Source organism: Mus pahari, chromosome 14, assembly GCF_900095145.1.
Source record: "Mus pahari chromosome 14, PAHARI_EIJ_v1.1, whole genome shotgun sequence".
Taxonomy (NCBI): Eukaryota; Metazoa; Chordata; class Mammalia; order Rodentia; family Muridae; genus Mus; species Mus pahari.
In genome coordinates, this window is record NC_034603.1 from 21,457,698 (window position 1) to 21,476,432 (window position 18,735).

Below are 18,735 nucleotides of genomic sequence, written 5' to 3' on the forward strand. Positions count from 1 at the left end.
GTGTGTGTGTGTGTGTGTGTGTGTGTGTAGACACTTATGATGCAGCACCACCCCTTGTGTGGCCATGCCTGTATGCAGAGGCTAAGGGAGGACTTTTGGTATTGTTTTTTATTGAATTTTATCTTATTTTATTTTTTTTTTTTTTTTTTTTTTTTTTTTTTTTTTTTTAGTTTTTAAGTTTTTTGTTTTTGTTTTGTATGTGTGAGTGTATTGCATGTATGTGTGTGTGTGATATATACCACTTGTGTGCCTGGTGCCAGAGGTCAAAAAACGGGATCCTTTGAACTAGAGTTACAGGTGGTCGTGAGACATGATGTGGGTGCTTGGGACCAAACCCAGGTACTGTGCAATAGCAACCAGTGCTCTTACTTGCTGAGCCCTCTCCAGCTGTTTACCTCACTGAGGCCGAGTCTTTCTTTGAACCTGAAGCTCACTACTTCAGCACTGCTGTTCCCTGCTTCATCTTCACAACCCTGGTGTTATCAGGACATGCAGCCATGTCAGGTCTCATGCAGATACTGGGGATTTGAACTCAGGTTCTTTTGCTTCAAAGCACTCAGCCACCCCCCGACCAGTACTGTCATTTTCATACTCAGTTGGTACCTTCCTTATGTTTTAACAAGTACCTACCCTAAGTGCCTTGTACACCGTAGACTCTTAATAAGTATAAAAATAAATATTTTGTTATATAAAATGAACCCAGACCTTTTGGTTATATAAAATGAACTCAATCTTCTGTTGAGCAGAAGTAGTATAAAATCCAAAACAAAGAAATTTGAAGATTGTGGAATTTTGCACTATTAGCAGTGGCTGAAGAAGTGCAACTAGCTTCATTTTTAATCTCCTGACAGTTTCAACTTAGTTATATCTATTCTTTTGATCAGGAGAAGGCTCCAAATAGCTCCTCTAATTGTCCTCCATCTACACCAACCCCTGAGTCTTCGAAGCCTCGGAGAACAAAGCTTGCCTTTGATGACAGGTGAGATAAATTTTGTGGGTTTTATTTTTTTGTTTTTTTTTGAGACAGAATTTTCTATGTAGTCTTGAGTGGCATGGAGCACACTGTGTAGACTCAGACTCTTAGAGGTTGACTTGCTTCAGCCTCTTAAGTGTCTGGATTAAAGGCATGAACCACCATACCAGCTTTCAAGAGGTAAATAAACTTCTGTGTATGCACTTTAGAAGTTCTAGTCAGTGTATAATAGATTCACTTAAGTACGTCAGATTCTATATTATTAATACTTGTATCTGACCTACAGAATATTCAGATTTTAACATGAAAGGCATCTCTAATCCAACTACTCTTTTAACAACCAGTGGCTCTCCAGAGTGACAGGAAGGATGTTCTCCCTAGAGCTGTTCCTGCTGTCAGTACCACTGCTGAGAACAGTGGTCTCAGAGAAGCAATGTTACTTTCTCTTGCCTTCTGTCAGAAGGTGCTTCTTATATCTGTATCCAATTTATTCATGGTTTAAAAAAAAAAAAAAAAAGAGTAAGCTAATGTTTAATACTAGGGAACGTGATCTGTGTACTTGAGTAGAAGATTTGTCATAGTAGCCCATAATTTATGTTCTTAATCTATACACATTTGTTGGGAAATTGAAATGTTTATTAATAGTTTATTATTGTTATAAAATATTTAATAATCATTTACTTGAGAATGTGAAAGTTATAAGCTACTAGAGACTAAAATGACTTTGTAATTTTCTTAGGAAATTTTGACCATTTTTATTTATAAAAATAAATAAAATTTATTTAAAAAATTGTATTTTGCAGAAATTATTCAGCAGACCATTATTTACAAGAAGCAAAAAAACTAAAACACAATGCAGATGCTTTGGTATGTAAATATTCTTCCTGATGTGCTTCATCAAATTTCTATTCAGGTTTTGACATGTGTACCCTTCTGTTGTGTGTATTTGCAGTGGGTCATTAATCAGCACTGTTTTCCTTTAGTCTGATAGGTTTGAGAAAGCCGTGTACTACCTTGATGCTGTAGTATCTTTCATTGAGTGTGGGAATGCATTAGAGAAGAACGCTCAGGAATCCAAGTCCCCATTCCCTATGTACTCAGACACGGTGGAGCTCATTAAGTAAGTGGGGACTTGCTGTTTCATTGGAATATCTTTATCACTTATTATTGTTACATAGTTACTTGATTAGCTGAATATGGTGAACTGAAAAGACACTTAGTGTTCCAGTTTTCTTAGGGTAGATTTTAGTGGGTGTTTTATTTAGGGTTGATTCTGATAGTTTTAGAATATAAGTTCTAAGATCAAGGTGAAATATTCTGTTCTTTTTCATCTCAACTCATAGATACACTATGAAACTAAAGAATTATTTGGCACCAGATGCTACAGCTGCAGACAAGAGACTCACAGTACTTTGGTAAGTGTTTTGTCTTCTATCCTTTGCTGCTTGGGAAACAGACAGTTTCTTGATGAATTGTACTGTGTGTGCTTTTATGAGAATTATCCATGAATCAGTCTTCCACAACCTCTTCACAAACCTTAATAATCAAAGAGGAAATAGCTCAAACCCCTACTGAAAGGTTTTAGCTCTTGTCTCTAATCCAGTGCCCTCTTGATGAATGTGCTGGAGTAGGACCAATGCTAGACCCTCCATTGAATTAAGTGACCACTTTTAAAGCTCTTCTTTAATACATGCCCCTTGTCTTAGTTAGGGTTTCCATTGCTGTGAAGAGACACCATAACCAAGACAACTCTTATAAAGGAAGACATTTAGTTGGGGCTGGCTTACACTTACAGAGGTTCAGTCCATTATCATCATGGCAGGAAGCAAAGTGGCCTTTGCTGGGGTTGTGGGCAGGAACAACAATTGTGTGGACTGAACTGTGTGATCTGGGTGAATGTTGTTGTAGTCCATCTCACTCAGAATGTTCAGTTTCCAACTTTTAGTTTTTAACTTTTAAAAGATATTTGAATTATAGTCTGTTGGTATAGTCCTAATTTTGAATGTCAATAATAATGGGATAATAGGAGTTTCTTAGCTACTTTTCTTTCCCTATGGTGTGTCCCATATTAAGCTGACCTCTTGGTTTCGTTTGAGAGGTAAGATTGACCCTGGGCCATGATTGCTCAAATGAAGCCAGCCCTATATTCCTACACAATGGAAAGACTGTTTGTAGATGGAGCCATGTCTAAATACACTGCCCTTTTCCATTGCCTAGCCTGAGATGCCAGTCATTGTTGTACCTGAGGCTGTTCAAACTGAAGAAGGAGAATGCACTGAAGTACTCCAAGACACTGACTGAGCACCTGAAGGTAAGTATGTATAACACAGTCCATTGCTTATGACACAAAATGTGCAAACCTTTTCCTCCCTGTCCCAGAGATACTCTCATATTTAGGCACAACATAACAAGAGAGGAACAAACTAACTACTGCTTAGAAGTTCTCAGATGTGTCTGTGCTTTCTTGGGAAAGCCTTCAAGTATGGATATTAGGTTGTAAACAGTAGCCATATCTATCCTAGAAAATAGTCTTTGTATTTTTCATACCACCTGTCTTCATTCAAACTGTTACCTTGTTTTGTTTTGTTCCTTACACTACTAGAGATGGAACTCAGGGCATTCTAAGCAAGTTCCCAACCACTGAACCATACACCCAGCCTAGACAGGGTTATTGTCACACCCTAAATATCTTTTTTGTTGTTGTTTTTTTTTGTTTGTTTGTTTTTGTTTTGGGGGTTTTTTGAGACAGGGTTTCTCTGTATAGCCCTGGCTGTCCTGGAACTCACTTTGTAGACCAGGCTGGCCTCGAACTCAGAAATCCACCTGCCTCTGCCTTCCAAGTGCTGGGATTAAAGGTGTGTATCACTACCGCCCAGCATCTAAACCCCTCTTTGTACAACCTAGATGGGTTATGAGTATTCTCTTTTCTGTCTGGTTTTGTATATAGTATGACTTGTTCCCATGTGTGTTTTTCCCCTTCCTTTCATTTATCTCTGTTATTCATTGGTTTTGTTTTTTTTTTGTTTGTTTGTTTTTTGTTTTTTGGTTTTTTTTTTCGCTTTTTCCTTCCCCACCCCACTCCCACCCCCAGTTTTTCAAGACAGGGTTTCTTTATGTAAAAGCCCTGGCTATCCTGAACTTTCTTTGTAGACTGAGCTATCCTAGAGCTCACAGAGACCCACCTGCCTCTTGTCTTCCAAGTGCACCAAGCCCAGCTACTCATCTTTAAAGTCTTCTATCTAGAACAACCCAGCTTTTCACTTAGTAACTTCTTTCTGTTGTACATTCATAGATTCTTTGTTGTTGTTTTTAAAGATTTATTGGTTTGCAGAGATGGCTTAGTGCTTAAGAGCACTGACTGCGCTGGGTGTGGTTGCACAAGCCTTTAATCTCAGCACTTGGGAGGCAGAGGCAGGTGAATTTCTGAGTTCGAGGCCAGCCTGGTCTACAGAGTTCCAGGACAGCCAGGGCTATACAGAGAAACCCTGTCTCGAAAAAACAAAAAAAAAAGAGAGCACTGACTGCTATTCCAAAAGACCCAGATTCAATTCCCAGTTTTCACATGGTCACTTACAACTCTGTGTGCTCCACAGGATCTGACATCCTCTGGCCTCTGATGGCATCAGGAATGCATGTGATATACGGATATACATGTAGGCAAAATACCTGTACATAAAAAAATACTAAAATATTTAAAGATTTCTCTCTCTCTCTCTCTCTCTCTCTCTCTCTCTCTCCCTCCCTCCCTCCCTCCCTCCGTGTGTGTGTGTGTGTGTGTGTGTGTGTGTGTGTGTGTGTGTTCATGTTCTCAGAGGCCAGAGGAAGATCCAGATCACTTGGAGTAGAGTGAGCTGCCCAGCTTGGGTGCTGGGATCTAAAGGCAGGACCTCTGGAAAAGAGCAACAGTTGCTCTTAACCACTGAGCCATCTCTACCATCATGTTACTTTTCTGTGATAGTGTCTCATCTAGTCTAAGATGACCTCAAACTCACTATGGAGCCAGTTTTTTATAAAGTCCTCACAATCAACCCTAGTGCAACACTTTGGAAGATACTGAACGCCTTAAAAGTTACATATATTGCTGTTAAGTAAATTTTTTTTTTCCATGCAGAATTCTTACAGTAATTCTCAAGCACCTTCACCTGGCTTGGGGAGGTAGGTACAATTTTGTTCTCTGAAATATTTTTGATTAGTTTATTTGTGGATCAGAGTAGAAATGGACAGCAAAATGGTTGCTAATTTTAAAGAATTACAATCTCTAGTAAGGTGTTTTAAAATTTATTTGTTTGTTTGGAATTGAACCCAGGGCCTTTGGCATGCTTCCCTACTGCGTTTTGCCTCTAGAAAAGTATTTTCTTTTAAAATTATTCTTTCCAATTTAATAATTTTAAATATAAAGAATTTTAGGAAAGGTTAGAAATGAGATATGTCAGCAACTCAGACATCTGAGCTGGCTTTTGGTTTGGTTTTCTTTCTCTGTCCTCCCGTATCGGTTCATAGACGCTCTGTCGTCAGGCTTGGTGGCGCGCCCTCGCCCTGAGCCACCTCACCGGCCCCGGATGAGTTTTTAACAGTGTCTGAGTCTCTCAGGTCGATTTTCATGTTGTTTAGATTTGTTACGATGGTTTTAACTTCATTCAGACTTTTCATTGCTAGAATATAGTGGCTTGGTTTTGATTTATCTTCCATTCCACATTAACCCCTTCCACCTACACCTGAAAGGGGAACAAACACCCTGCAAACTCACTTTCTTTTTCATTTTCTCAGTCTATCTATGGAATCTTTGTTTTAATGTGAGTTGACATTCCATCTTATTTCCTTTTCTACATCCCCAGGGCTTATGTAAAACCCAGAGCCTCTTGCATGGTATAACAAGTGCTCTCTCACTGAGCTGTGTCCTTTTTAATTTGTTCTTTTGAGACAGGAGCCCGCGGTGACTTCCATTCTGCAGTGTGCTGATTTCATAGTACTCACTATGTGTGTGTGAATGAGTGTCCTTTTTCTCTTTGTGTGTAGCAAAGCTGCTGGGATGCCCTCCCCTGTTTCTCCAAAACTGTCACCAGGCAATTCTGGAAGTTATTCCTCTGGGGGAAGTAGTGCTTCAGCAAGTGGTTCTTCGGTGACCATTCCACAGAAAATCCACCAGATGGCAGCAAGCTATGTCCAGGTTACATCTAACTTCCTCTATGCCACAGAAATTTGGGACCAAGCTGAACAGCTTTCCAAAGAACAAAAAGGTTTGTTGGGCACTGGATAAACTTTGATAATAGAATAGTTAAACATTTGTAATTTAGTTAAGTATGTGGAGACCACTTTATTTTGTGGTTTAAAGACAATCATAATCAATTTGCTAATAACATCCTTTGCTTAGCTGCATACTAACTGTGACTAGATATGGTTAAAATATCCTTGGGTTGTGCATGGCTCCCTGTTAGATTACTTTCCCAGCATGCATAAGACCCTGGGTTTAGCCCCTAACGTGAAGGATGGGGAACAGATGGACTGATGTGGGGGAAGGGACATAGACAAACGGCTTTTGTGGTAATGCTGACACAAGCTAAACTAGAAGTAGTTCTTGGTGTAAGACAGATAGATACCTCTCTATTCTGGCATGTTGAAAGTAGCTCAGGGGGCAGCACCTTGTCTACCATCAACTTTCCCCTATAGTCTCAAATACACCTTAAACGATATAGCAGTTAGATCTGCAAGTAGGTAAAGGTGCTTACCACGAAGCCTGAGTTCAAGCCCCAGGACCTACTTGGTGGAAGGTGAGAAGAGACTCCACAGTTTTCCTCTGACTCAACACAAGTACACTGTGACACATCCACAGACAGATAAATGTAAGAGAGAGAACCATTAAGAAAATAGAGGAGTTGGATTTGTTTTATATAGTATTCAAGCGAGGTCTAAATGCTGCATTTTGTAAATAACTCTCCCCCTTATTTGGCCATGCCATTGATGTTGTGAAGAAACTGAATCATAGATGATGTCATTCTGCATATGACCATTTCTTCCTCATGCTGCCATTACACTTATTTTATCTTTCTTAGTTCCTTTCTGTTGATTAAATTCAAGTTTAATATTTAGTTCTAATGCTCTAAGTGGTTCATCTTATTAAGATATACCTAATTACCTAAGGTATTGTGTGAGGATTCTGTTGCTGTGAACAGACACCATGACTACTACAACTCTTACTAATGAAACCACTTCATTGGGACTGGCTTACAGTTCAGAGGTTCAGCCATTTATCACGACAGGAAGTATGGTGGCACACAAGCAGACATGGTGTTGGAGAAGTAGCTGAGAGTTCTACATCTGGCTCTGTAGGCAGCAGAAAGAAGCAGTGATGCCACTAGGCCTGGCTTGACCTTCTGGGACCTCCAAGCCTGGTCACAGGGACAGCTTCCTCCAACAAGGCCACACCTCCTAACTCACTCATTATGGGCTTATGGGACCCATTTTTTTCAAACCACCACAGGTATTTACTCAGTATTGATATTAAGATTTATCAGACCTAAGCCAGTTGGTGGTAGTACATGCCTTGAGTCCCAGCACTTGGGAGGCCAAAGGCAGGTGGGTCTCTGAGTTCAGGGCCATCCTGGTCTAAGAGCAAGTTCCAGGAAAGCCAAGGCCATTACATAGAGAAACCCTATCTCAAAAAACCCAAATAAGTAAGTAGGTAAGTAAGTAAATAAATACATAAACAATCATCAGACTGAGCATGGTGAAGTAGGCCTATTGTCTCAGAAGGATTGTAAGTTGGAAACCAGTCTGAACTACAATGCAAGACCCTGTCTTTTAAAAAAAAATTTTTTTTTTAAGATCAATAGGTTATTATGTGATGTCACTTTGACGAGCATGATACAACATTTCCTTTTAAACTTTAACTTACACTTTTGACATCCATGATGACTACTGCCTGGGTCCATTATTAGGAAATAAAAAATTTATTATGTGCCAGGTACAGTGGTGCCTGCCTGCAGGCTTAGATTTTTCAAACATTTTGATACCTCTTCTAGCCCACCATCTAAAGTTAGGGGAGAAAAGATGGTAAATAGAACAAGGGGATGGGAACCTGTTTGGAAGTAATTCTTTGGGGCGATTCCAATCTCCGTTGTCAGGATACCAGCTTCCCAGTTCAGTAGTGTCAGGATACCAATAGTCCAGTTCAAAAGTGTCACCAAACAGCAGTGTTGGCACTATCCAGCAGAAACCACCAGGCCTCTGCCAAATCAGCAGGAGTGACCAGGACCCACCAGAATGCCAGGAATTCTCTGCCATGTCTAATTGAAGTGAAGATCAGCAGACGAGAGACCAACAAAGAGTTACACAGCTAACTGTGTATGCAAGCTCACCCATCATTGTCTGTTCTCTCCAAACATCATGCGAGTCTGCATCACATGACACAACCAGAAACTTGCACTTCATCTGCCTGTAATTCCAGGAATTGGGAGCAGAAGCTGTAAGGATGAAGAGTTTGAGCTTATCATTGGGAGTTCAGGGCAGCGCGAGCTATGTGAAATCCTATTCAGGGAATGAGTGAGCAAAGAAAAATCAGCAGCAATATTGTGTTCTGGCATTCCTTTTGCATTTATTAGTTGGAATTTCTGTATAGACATTTAACCTTAAATGTCTCATCATTTCTTGGCTTATTTGATTATTAGGTAGTCTTTAACAGTCCTTTTTCTCTGCATGTCTAAAAGCTTTCTTTTCAAAGAAATATCCAAGTACTCCATCCCTGTCTGCTCCCAAAAATACATTGGAGTCAAATCCTAGGGCATTGTTCACTCTTCCCATTTATGCCATCCTGATGTAGAGCCTCTGTTGCTCACTGAGGAAGAATCTTTTTGTTTCTGACCTTTCAGTTTTTAAACTTCTGGCTAAACAAAAGGGATTTATTTGTGGTTCAGGGAATCTGATAAGAGCGGAGTGGTTTGTTACAGACTTTCATGGGGTTACACTGGGGCCAGTGTGGGAACACACAGACACTATTTCCTGTTTAATACTTTTTTTAAATGATTTATTTATTCTGTTTTATGTGCATGATATTTTTGCCTGCATGTCTTGTCTGAGGGTGTCATAACCCCTGGAACTGGAGTTACTTACAGACAGCTGTGAGCTGCCATGTGGATGCTGAAATTAAACCCAGGTCCCCTGGAAGAGCAGCCAGTGCTCTTAACCCCTGAGCCTTCTCTCCAGCCTTACTACTACTTGCACGGAAATAACACATAGAGGGGTGCTTTTGAGTAATCCAGTGGGGTGCTGCACATGTACCAAAGGGACTCTATTTTTAATGTGTAGTAGCAGTTGACCATTTTCATCAGTGGTATTCACCTGGAATTCATTATCATGCATTCTGTTTAAAATGTATTACTTCTTAAACCTGAGACTCTGTATTGGGCCTTTAGTGTGGGAGACTGCTATTTTACAGTAAATCAGTGAAGAATGTGTGATACTTAATGAATGTTTTTAATTTTCTAGAATTCTTTGCTGAACTGGACAAAGTGATGGGCCCTCTCATCTTTAATGCAAGCATCATGACAGATCTGGCTCGTTACACCCGGCAGGGACTGCATTGGCTTCGGCAGGATGCCAAGCTGATATCTTGAACTGAACATACTCTTGTTGCCTCTGATTTTTTTCCACAACACTGTGTCACATCACAAAGGAAAACTGCCATAACACACCACCTAGTCGACACTAAGAATGAGGAATGGTTTTCTCCTCTTTGGTTTATGTTGTTGTTTCTATAACCCAAAGCTATCATATCAATTGACCCTTTGAAGATTCCCAATGTGACAAGTATTTAAATGCTTCTAAACCTTCAGTACATCAGCAAGATGGTTTTAGTAATTGGAATTCCAGTTGCAATTCATAAATAATCAAGTAAAATTCTATTTATTTTCTTTTTTTTTTTTCAAGTTCCCAGTTTGGAGCTTGTTTAAAGCTTAGTATTTCTGCCTATAAATTTATTCTGTTTATATTTAGCATAAATTTAATGTAGGCATTTTATTTATATATTTTGGGAGCTGTGTTACTTAATGTCTTCTAAGTTAAGAGTTGGCTTGTCCAAGACAGGACTTGTTCTCTCTACAGCTACTCACCTATGTTCTTTCAAGTCTTACTACAGTTTTATTATTGTAGGATTTATGCTTGGTATTAAGGATGCTCTTCCACATGTGAAAAGTCATTTAAACATGAGAAGATGGCATTCTGCATGGGTGCAGAAATGGAGTGGGTCTGGTTTAGTATGCATTATTTCAAAACTGTGAATGTGTGTTAGTAACACTAGCAATCACAAGGTGACTACATTGCATCTAATGCATTACAAAAAATCAGATAGATTTGCTGGGGAAGCACATGATACTGAATGGCTTCATAAAGGACAATCTTAAACTATGAGTTTATTAAAACCTTATATTCTTTTTTTGTTTTACTCATTTGACACTTGATTGAAACAGAGTAAGTTACTCCTAAAAGCAGTGATCCAGTTTCTGAAGGCTGCAGCCTGTATTCATTGATAATGTTGGAAGGTTCAAGTCTGTGGATTTCCCCTATGGTGGAGAGATTGTGATGCTCAGATATGACAGGTCAGTAACTGGAGCTTGAAAGGAGCTGTCCCAATGTCTAATGTGGAGATAATGAATTTCTCTTTCCAAAGATCCTCATCAATGATGCGTGCTTTTGACAGGATCAGAAAACTCACAGTAGTAGCTGAGCACGGTTGTATATATCTGTAATCCCAGCACTGGGCAGTGATATCAGGAGGTCAGAATCATCCTCAAGCTACATAAAGCTAGACAGTGAGTTTGGGCCTAGCCTGAGCTACACAATCCCTTGTCACATTAAAGAAAAGAAGATTTATACTAGAAAAGTACCAAACTTGGCTCAGGGTGAGCTTTCTTGGAAAGGGGGAAATAATAGAGATATTGCTTAGGAAGCCAGCTCTGTAACAATTCCTTATCAAACTACTGTTCCTGCAAGGTGCGTATAGCAGAGAAGAGCGAGGAATGTCTCTTCCTCTATACTTCTTTTTAGTGACCCCGTCATGTCTGGTGTGCCTTAAATCTTAACTTTAAATGATAACTCTATGGATTGTTTACAGATAAAGTTTTATGCTGGGACCAGATTAGCCATGCATGGTTGGTCCTCTACAATAATAATTTCAAATCCTCTTTGATTTTAAATCTTCTTTTAGAGTCACATTAAGATATTCCTTCAGAAAAGCTAGTACTTTGGTACCTGATTTAGTGTAATCAATTGGGTATAATGCTGCTTCAAAAAATGGCTTTTCCTTCTCATTCCAAAAATCCATCCAATTAGGGAGAAAAATTCCCTGTTAGCAGATGATTGTTGAGACTTGAATGGAAAGGGGGAAGAGGGATAGAAATCTTCACGCAGCGGTGTCGCAAATCTCTGACTCTCCTTCACCACCTGTTTCTGAAGATAGTGAACTTTGTCCTGCAGTCTCATATCTACAGAGCTCAACTGCTTTGTGTCTCATTATTTTTACATAGTGTTGAGGGTTGATACCTATAGCTTATGCTGAATTAACATTTTTCCCTTGAATTGCCTCTGTACCTTTCTACTTTAATCGTAGTGTATTTACGGAATACTTCTTCAGAGGCCATCGGTTCCTCTCTTGTGCTAGTAACCTCTATGGTTTAACAGCTGTGTGTCCTGTCCTTGCCTCTTCTCTCTCACTCTGGCTCCTCCATTTCAGGGAGGCCTTAGAAGTAGAGCAAGCACCCTCTCCCTGTGCTTCCAGCCTCCGCCTTCAGCTGCAGCTCGCGGCTCTGCTTTCCAGCTCTGGGCTGTGTGCAGCACACTCTAGAGCGACGCTGACGTCATGCTAAAGCAGAGTTTCCTACATGTTTATGGTGCTGCTTTAAGATGTTTTCCCTTTAAAACTGTCAATTCTTGGAGAATGAAACAGTTAAACCTTTCATTGTGGAGGATTTTCCTCACCAGGTAGAAATGGGCAATGGATCAAAATCTGATCCTAAGCGATTGCATTTTTGATGTCATAGTGTGTGAGAATACACTCTGTGTCTCTTCTCAGATGTTTTGTCTCAGTCATGTCCAGCACATACCTTGGACTCCTTTACAAGTGACCATCCCTCCCTCTCGGTAGGTGCCCTCAGTGTTTTTTAGCCATTTAAAGCTGATTTGACAAGTGGCTATCAACTTAGTCTGAAACTTGTATTCACTCTATAGTTAGTAATAGAAATAGCAACTCTCGTTAATGCTCAGTTCACTGCTCTTAAGATCACATTTCTATGCCAGGAGGCAGCAGCATGCACCATTGGACTCTGGACAGGCAATCACACAATCACAGTGATGCAGCTGTCACAGTAGTCCTGCCTGGGAGAGGCTGGACTGTGGGAGCACTCCCCTCCAGACATTCAAGATTACACAGCCCAGCCCATGTCCCATTCTGGCTGGAGAACACCCAGCCCTTTCCTTGCTCAGTGACACCTTTTTCTGGGCAAGAAGTTATGAAGTCACTTTATTATCAGTAAGTGCTTCAAATAAAGTCACAGACAGAGCTGCTGAAGGGAGAAGGCTGGGCTACTGAGTGAATTCTCCACTGTCACAGCAATTCAGAGTCAAGCGTGCATGCGTCCACAGTTGCTGGTTTTTGGGAAGCTCTTGCACTAGGGATTTATAGGCATCTGGCTGCACTTTGAATGACACACTTGTGGCTTTAGAGTAGCTGTTGTTCTTTTGTTTTGTTTTTTTTTTAAATTGTTCTTCATTTCTTTTCATTAATGGTTTAATCAGCTAGATTAGAAAGCATCATTTGTATTTAACAGCTGAAACTTTGGTACGTTGACGGTTAACGAGTGAGCTTGCATTGTGTAGCCAGGGCCTACAGAGGCTCTTTTCAGGAATATAAGCACTGCCTGGAGCTGGTGCTCAGAGGAGCTTGTAGTGCAACCAGGAATAGCTCCGTGGGGTGATGCCTAGCTCAGTTGAGAAGGGGGATGCTGTACACTCTTCTAGGTATGAGGGTATGCGACTTTGGATCTTAAAAATATGTACACATACACACTTTATATATATGTACGTATGTATGTATGAAACATGGAATTAGTTTGTCAAAAATGTGTGTTTAGTATTTTAGCTTAGTGCAACTATTTCCACATTATTTATTAAATTGATCTAAGACACTTTGTTCTTGGCACCTTGAATATTAACATTCAAGGATGCAATGTGTATTCCTTTAGATTGTTAAAACTTAATTACTATGATTTGTAGTAAATTAACTTTTGAAATATATTTGAGCCCTTCTGTAGTATAATAGGGCTCTTACAGGGTGGGAAAGATTTTAATTTTCCAATAGCTAATTGAACAAAATGGCTTCATTGTATACTTTGATTTATAGGAGTCTGTAAGGTGTCTGGGCCCCAAGGACATCTACTGAGGAAGACTGTTTTAGGCGGGTGGAATGGGGTTAGGACTATACCTTAGTGACTTGGAAAGCCAGAGCACCTTGTTCAAATCCAGACTCCTGTAACTCATCCCTCTAGGATGTGGAACACAAATCCCATCCAGCTTCACATTTCAATTAGAGAGGCAGACTTCTTTTCCAGTAATATTGTAACACCTAGTGTTGCTATGAGTAAAATCAGTAGAAAAAATACTGAGAAGGTCTGGGAAGACACACTGACTAGGCCAGCTGTCACAGTTGTAAATGTGCCTTCCCCAAGCCTTCCAGTGGAGGTCTTCAGCTGCAACTTTTCAGACCCCAAAACCAAACCAGTGAGTAACACATGCTTAAGGTTAGGGAAGGCCAGGAGTGTGGGTTGCATACCCTGAGGCAAAGGCCACCCTTTGCTAGATAGAGAGCCTGAGGTACTGAGACCCACTTTCCACATTGGTGAACCAGTGTGGTGGTGCATGCTTCAATTCTAGCACTTGGACTGTCGGTTTGAGACCAGCATGCACTACACAGAGACCTGGGAGAAAGCAAAGTGGAGTAAGAGGATGCTGGTCTGCAGAACTCCTGTTTACACGAACCCCATGGTTAACTAAAAAGAACTTACGGTTCCCAGAGCCAGGGGATAGTAAAGAAGCTACACTTCTCTTGTAAATGGTATTTAGAACAAGGTGTTCAGGTGAAGTCTCAACGAGTCAGAGGTTTCAGCAGCTTAAATTGCTAATATTTAAGAAGTTGATTTTCAGGAATGTCTGCATGCGCCTCTCTCCTTGCTGCCATTGATCAGCTCAGCAGAAATCATCATCCTTAAACATAGAGAAAGCTCTCAGATGAGCGTGGACAAGCTCCCACCCAGAAATCCTAATGATGCTTGGTTTGGACTGTGCTGCTTCTGTGTTAGGGTTCTTCTCAGCTTTTAGCCACTGGGGTTTTCTGCCTGTCTGTACCTCTCTGGAAGATGTCATTTGGAAGTGCTACCTTTCACACCAGTGCCACTGTGTCCGGATGGTTGAGCTTGTTGCTGATCCAGAGGTGTCCCCACTATGTTCACACCTGGCACATCACTGACATGAGCATTCGACAGTACGAGGGTGAGGGTAGGGGTGGGGCTAGCCAACAGCCCTGGCTCAATTGGCAGGGCCTACAAAGGCCCCACTTGAGGGCCAGACACTAGGTTGGTAAGCACAGTTAGGGAAATTTCTACCTAACCTCCGTTTTGAATGATTCTGAGAAATTTTATATATGGAGGATGGAAATGCTTATATATTTATTGAAGATCTTTTTATTTGAAATTAAAATCATTTGGTAAATAATGGTTTGATATTCGGGGAGGGTTTTGGAGGGGAAGTAACATGGTTGATAAAGTACAGGCCTGATGACTCCCCTGAAGGGCGCTGTTGCTGATGGAGAGAGGCCTTTATCTTGTACATGATCCAATCTTTGTCTTAGGTTTCTTTTATCCAAAATAGCTAGGCATCTGACACTTTCAACCAAAATTTCAATTATATACTGTGATTTTTATTTGTTGCAATACGTTAAATTTCAGAGGTACTTTGGGGCTCAAGAGCTAGGATTTCTAAGTCAGTATGTGCATTTCACATAATAAGCTGTTAATGGTGAGCAAAGTATTATATACTAACTAGATTTTCCACATCTGTATAGTATATTATATGTATTTTGTGGTATTGAGATTATAGAAAGTTTAGAGTGTCAAACATGCGTTTAATGTGTATTTTTAAACAAATTTATGGCAATTAAAATATTTGGAGACAAGGGTATCACATTTCAATTTGTAAAACTCTTTTTAACTCTACTGTGTCATTACGATGCTTTGTATAATGCCAAACCATAGCTGGAGAAACTAAGTTTAATAAATATCAGCTAGCTTTTCTGTATTACGTTTACATGCACTGTGCGACTCTCGTTTCTTCAGCTCCTGCTGTGGTCTTTTGTGTAGTTGCTCTTTGTATCTTAGGGTCCAGTCTGACTCTGCAAAGGTCTGGTCCCACCAGCACAGATCTCAGTTTTTGGTTACAGAAATTTTGGACTCGGGACTGGAGAGATGGTTTAGAAGTTAAGGGCCACTGCCTGCTCTTCCAGAGGACCCAGGTTCAAGTCTCAGCAACCATATGGTAGCTCACAGCTGTCTGTGACTATAATTGCCTGGGTTCCAACACCCTTACACAGACGTGAATACAGACAAAACACCAGTGCACATAAAGTACATTTAAAAAAAAATTTGGGGCGCATGGCCATGGGTCCATGTCCGTGAGTCATGGACCAACAGACATCTTTAATCTTTTCTTGATGCTCTTAAGACATACACTATTAAAAAAAAAAAAAAAAGAACATACACTATTATTTACTTTTACTATTTATTTATTGGTTCTTTTTGTTTTTGTTTGTGTTTTTGTTTTTCTGAGACAGGGTTTCATTATGTAGCCCTGGCTAACCTGGAACTCACTGTAAATACCTGGTTGTCCTTGAACTTACAGAGATTGGCCTGCCTCTGCCTCCACCTCCCTGGTACTGGGATTAAAGGCATGTGCTACCATGCCTGGCTTTGGGGGTTGGGGGGCTCTATTTCATGTTCATAAAGTTATAGACAAACTTACTCATCTTCAGGTGGTACACACCAGCCTAAAGAGTTCTCTGCAGAGTAAAGAGCCACTATTGTTAGCTTCTGCATCGCCTCTGTCATGAGATTCATGAGGCGTGGGTGCTCACCACACTCCCAGGTGGAGCAGCCCCACTGGTTAGGGAGCCACTGCTGCTCCCTATAATGGATGAAGTGTCAATTCCAGACTGCCAGGACTTAGATTTGAGACATTTAATAGTATTTATAGAAAAATAAACTCTGACAAAGTTATGTCTATGTACAAATCAACAACATTCTAATAAGAAATGGAGACCAGTTTAAAGCAAGTATCTGTCTTTAAATATTAAAAAACAAAGATTACTTCACTTATCTATCTCCAACCAAAATGTTGTTAACAATATTCCACAGAACGGAGCACTGTTGGAGGTGACTCTTCCCCAGTATGAACATCACTCTTGGGCCACACTTAGGGAACAGCGTCTTTTTCTAGGGAGGAAGAAAAGAAGTGATTAAGATTGGATGTAGTCCTAAGGAGCCTGGGACACCTCTGCTGCCTCCATTATTCCTTGTTTCATCTGTCCAGTGTTAGGAATCTGAATGGTTCTTGGCTGTCAAGGAATATCCTCCATGGAGTTTGCAGCTTCATATATCCTCCCCCTACACACACACACACACACACACACACACACACACACACACACACACACACACATAGCTTTACCCTTGTGTCTCTTTTCTGATCTCAGCTTTCCCAGTGCTCTCTGGTCCACCCTGCACCTGGGATTATCAAATACCTGCATAGTCTTGTGATACACTCAGAATCATCCCGGCATGAGGCACCAATGGGCCTGAGGGAAACCCCTCTCCAAAATGGGGTCATTCTCCGGGATCTCTTTGCTGAACTCACTTCTGGTACTGGGGAACTATTGACCTGTAGAGCAAAGGCATATTCACTTTAGCTGAGGAAGCACCCACCCTTTACTGCACACCCTCAGAAGAAGGACCCTTTGCAGGTTGCAGGAGATTGAACTGCATCTCTAAGGACTGAGTCTGACTTTGAATTCCACACCACTACTATGTCCCAACATACATGTGTGTTTCCTTTCTTACCTGACCCAGCAGCAGCAGGCAAGTCAGGAGCACAGCAAAGAGTTTTAGCTGTAGCATCTTGGCAAAGAACGATGTTGGAGTCTGAAAGCCAGGGGGCAGTTCCCGTTTCCCTTTATAGACTGACACCGATCTGCCTTTCTTAATGGTTGCCAGCTGAGATGGGGCAAAGTTTGTTTGTAATCAGGATCGATGTAATCAGTTAATGTGTACCCAGAGAATGTACTCAAGGACTACACTCCAGGCACACTGTTCTTACGGCTCGTGGACTTTGATGGTATTGCTGGTCTGGACCCTTACACCCATCTTATCAGCATTGTCCTACCTTGCCTCTGAAAGCCATGTGAATCCAGGAGGGAGACCAAGAACCTTGCCATACTTTTAAGATAACTCAGCAGGCTGGGAATGTAACAGTGGGGACGTGTATGATGCCCCGGTTCAATTCCCAGAACCAAGGAAAAAAACTCCTAAAATAGCTCAGATGATTATAATCAAAATCGAATTCTAATAAAGTCTTCAGGAGTAATGTTGACCTCTGAGTTTTTCTAGGCAAAACCCACTGACCTGTTGTGTACAGGCAATTAGGTGTGGCCTTCTCTAGGAGGAGACGTAAACAGACTATGTCTAGGGTGTTCAGTTCCCCCATCAGTCTGTACTGCCATCTTAGTAAGGAGGTAGCAGAAACTCTTGAGTTGGTGTCATTACAGCTTAAGTCCTGACAACACAAATGAACCATGTAGTCCGGGCTTTGGCGGAGCACTTTTAGCAGCCTCGGGGCAGCAGACGGTAAACTGAGTCTGAAGCCCAAACACTGGCTTCAGTAGGAAAGAATCCCTGGAGGTTCCTAGGCTAACATTTTACTGAATGTGAGTGGTTATGGGTACTAAATGGCAAGACCTTTGATGTTGGGAATAGCTTACCACATAACCCAGACCAACCCAATTTTATAGTCCTGCTGCAGTCTTAGAAGTGGACCACCATACTCAGCCAGGGTAGTTTTAAATTTTTTGAGAGGGAAAGTTGAGTTTGAAATCAGGATGTGCATAGGAGCTTAGATCTCTGTATGACCATAAGAAACCACACGCACAAATTACAAACAGATTTCTCTCTCCCTGGACTGATATCTCACATAACCTTTCCAAAGGCTCTTTTCATCTTCATGATTGAACATTTGGACAAAAATCTGTTTTTTAGTTTCTTTGTCCCAGGCAAAAATGGAGGAACTGCCAAAGTGCTGAAGGTAGCAGTTGGTCACCAATCTAAGCAAAGCTAATGTCACTTCTTGCCAAGGGAGAAGTGTGGTGAATGTCAGAGCTGGGGTGGGGTGGGGTTTAATGGCAAAGATCTGGGGAACTCCTCAGCATAAAGAGTCTCTGAGTAGAGCCAGGCTGTGGTGGCGCACGCCTTTAATCCCAGCCCTTGGGAGGCAGAGGTAGGCGGATCTCCAGGTTCAAGGACAGCCTGGTCTACAGAGTGAGTTCCCAGATGGCTACACAGAGAAACCCTGTCTTTTAAGAAAAAAGTCTTTGAGTAGACCCCCCCCCCCACCACCACCACCAAACATAAAACCATAAAACCAGCAAATCCTACCAGTTCAGGACTAGAAGACTAAAT

The 18,735-nt window shown here is 41.0% G+C and overlaps 2 protein-coding genes across 7 annotated transcripts in view; one reads left to right on the forward strand and one right to left on the reverse strand.

Moving 5' to 3' along the window:
* Positions 1-15,325, forward strand: part of Aff4 (AF4/FMR2 family member 4) — a 74,530-nt gene extending 59,205 nt beyond the window's left edge. For all 6 annotated transcript variants that reach the window (XM_021213026.2, XM_021213027.2, XM_029546530.1 and 3 more), the window contains 8 exons: positions 885-979; positions 1,777-1,840; positions 1,957-2,093; positions 2,317-2,388; positions 3,191-3,284; positions 5,085-5,128; positions 5,990-6,210; positions 9,455-15,325. In XM_021213026.2, coding sequence (XP_021068685.1) covers positions 885-979; positions 1,777-1,840; positions 1,957-2,093; positions 2,317-2,388; positions 3,191-3,284; positions 5,085-5,128; positions 5,990-6,210; positions 9,455-9,582 — 855 coding nt within the window. In that variant the 3' untranslated portion in view covers positions 9,583-15,325. The remainder of the gene's footprint in view (positions 1-884; positions 980-1,776; positions 1,841-1,956; positions 2,094-2,316; positions 2,389-3,190; positions 3,285-5,084; positions 5,129-5,989; positions 6,211-9,454) is intronic.
* A 905-nt stretch (positions 15,326-16,230) lies between these two features.
* Leap2 (liver enriched antimicrobial peptide 2) lies at positions 16,231-17,231 on the reverse strand. Its single transcript, XM_021213028.2, has 3 exons — positions 17,125-17,231; positions 16,809-16,945; positions 16,231-16,500 (listed from the first exon to the last, which is right to left on the reverse strand). The coding sequence occupies exons 1-3, from the start codon at positions 17,179-17,181 to the stop codon at positions 16,464-16,466; spliced, it is 231 nt and encodes a 76-aa protein (XP_021068687.1). The 5' UTR covers positions 17,182-17,231; the 3' UTR covers positions 16,231-16,463.
* Positions 17,232-18,735: the final 1,504 nt, after the last annotated feature.

What these genes read in the sequence shown, in the direction of transcription:
- Leap2 (XM_021213028.2), bottom strand. Translation starts at nt 17,181, where the DNA reads ATGCTACAGCTAAAACTCTTTGCTGTGCTCCTGACTTGCCTGCTGCTG. An exon ending in GCCTGCTGCTGCTGGGTCAG is followed by an intron (nt 16,946 to 17,124) that starts GTAAGAAAGGAA and finishes TTTGCTCTACAG; the next exon opens with GTCAATAGTTCCCCAGTACC. An exon ending in TGTATCACAAGACTATGCAG is followed by an intron (nt 16,501 to 16,808) that starts GTATTTGATAAT and finishes CTTCCTCCCTAG; the next exon opens with AAAAAGACGCTGTTCCCTAA.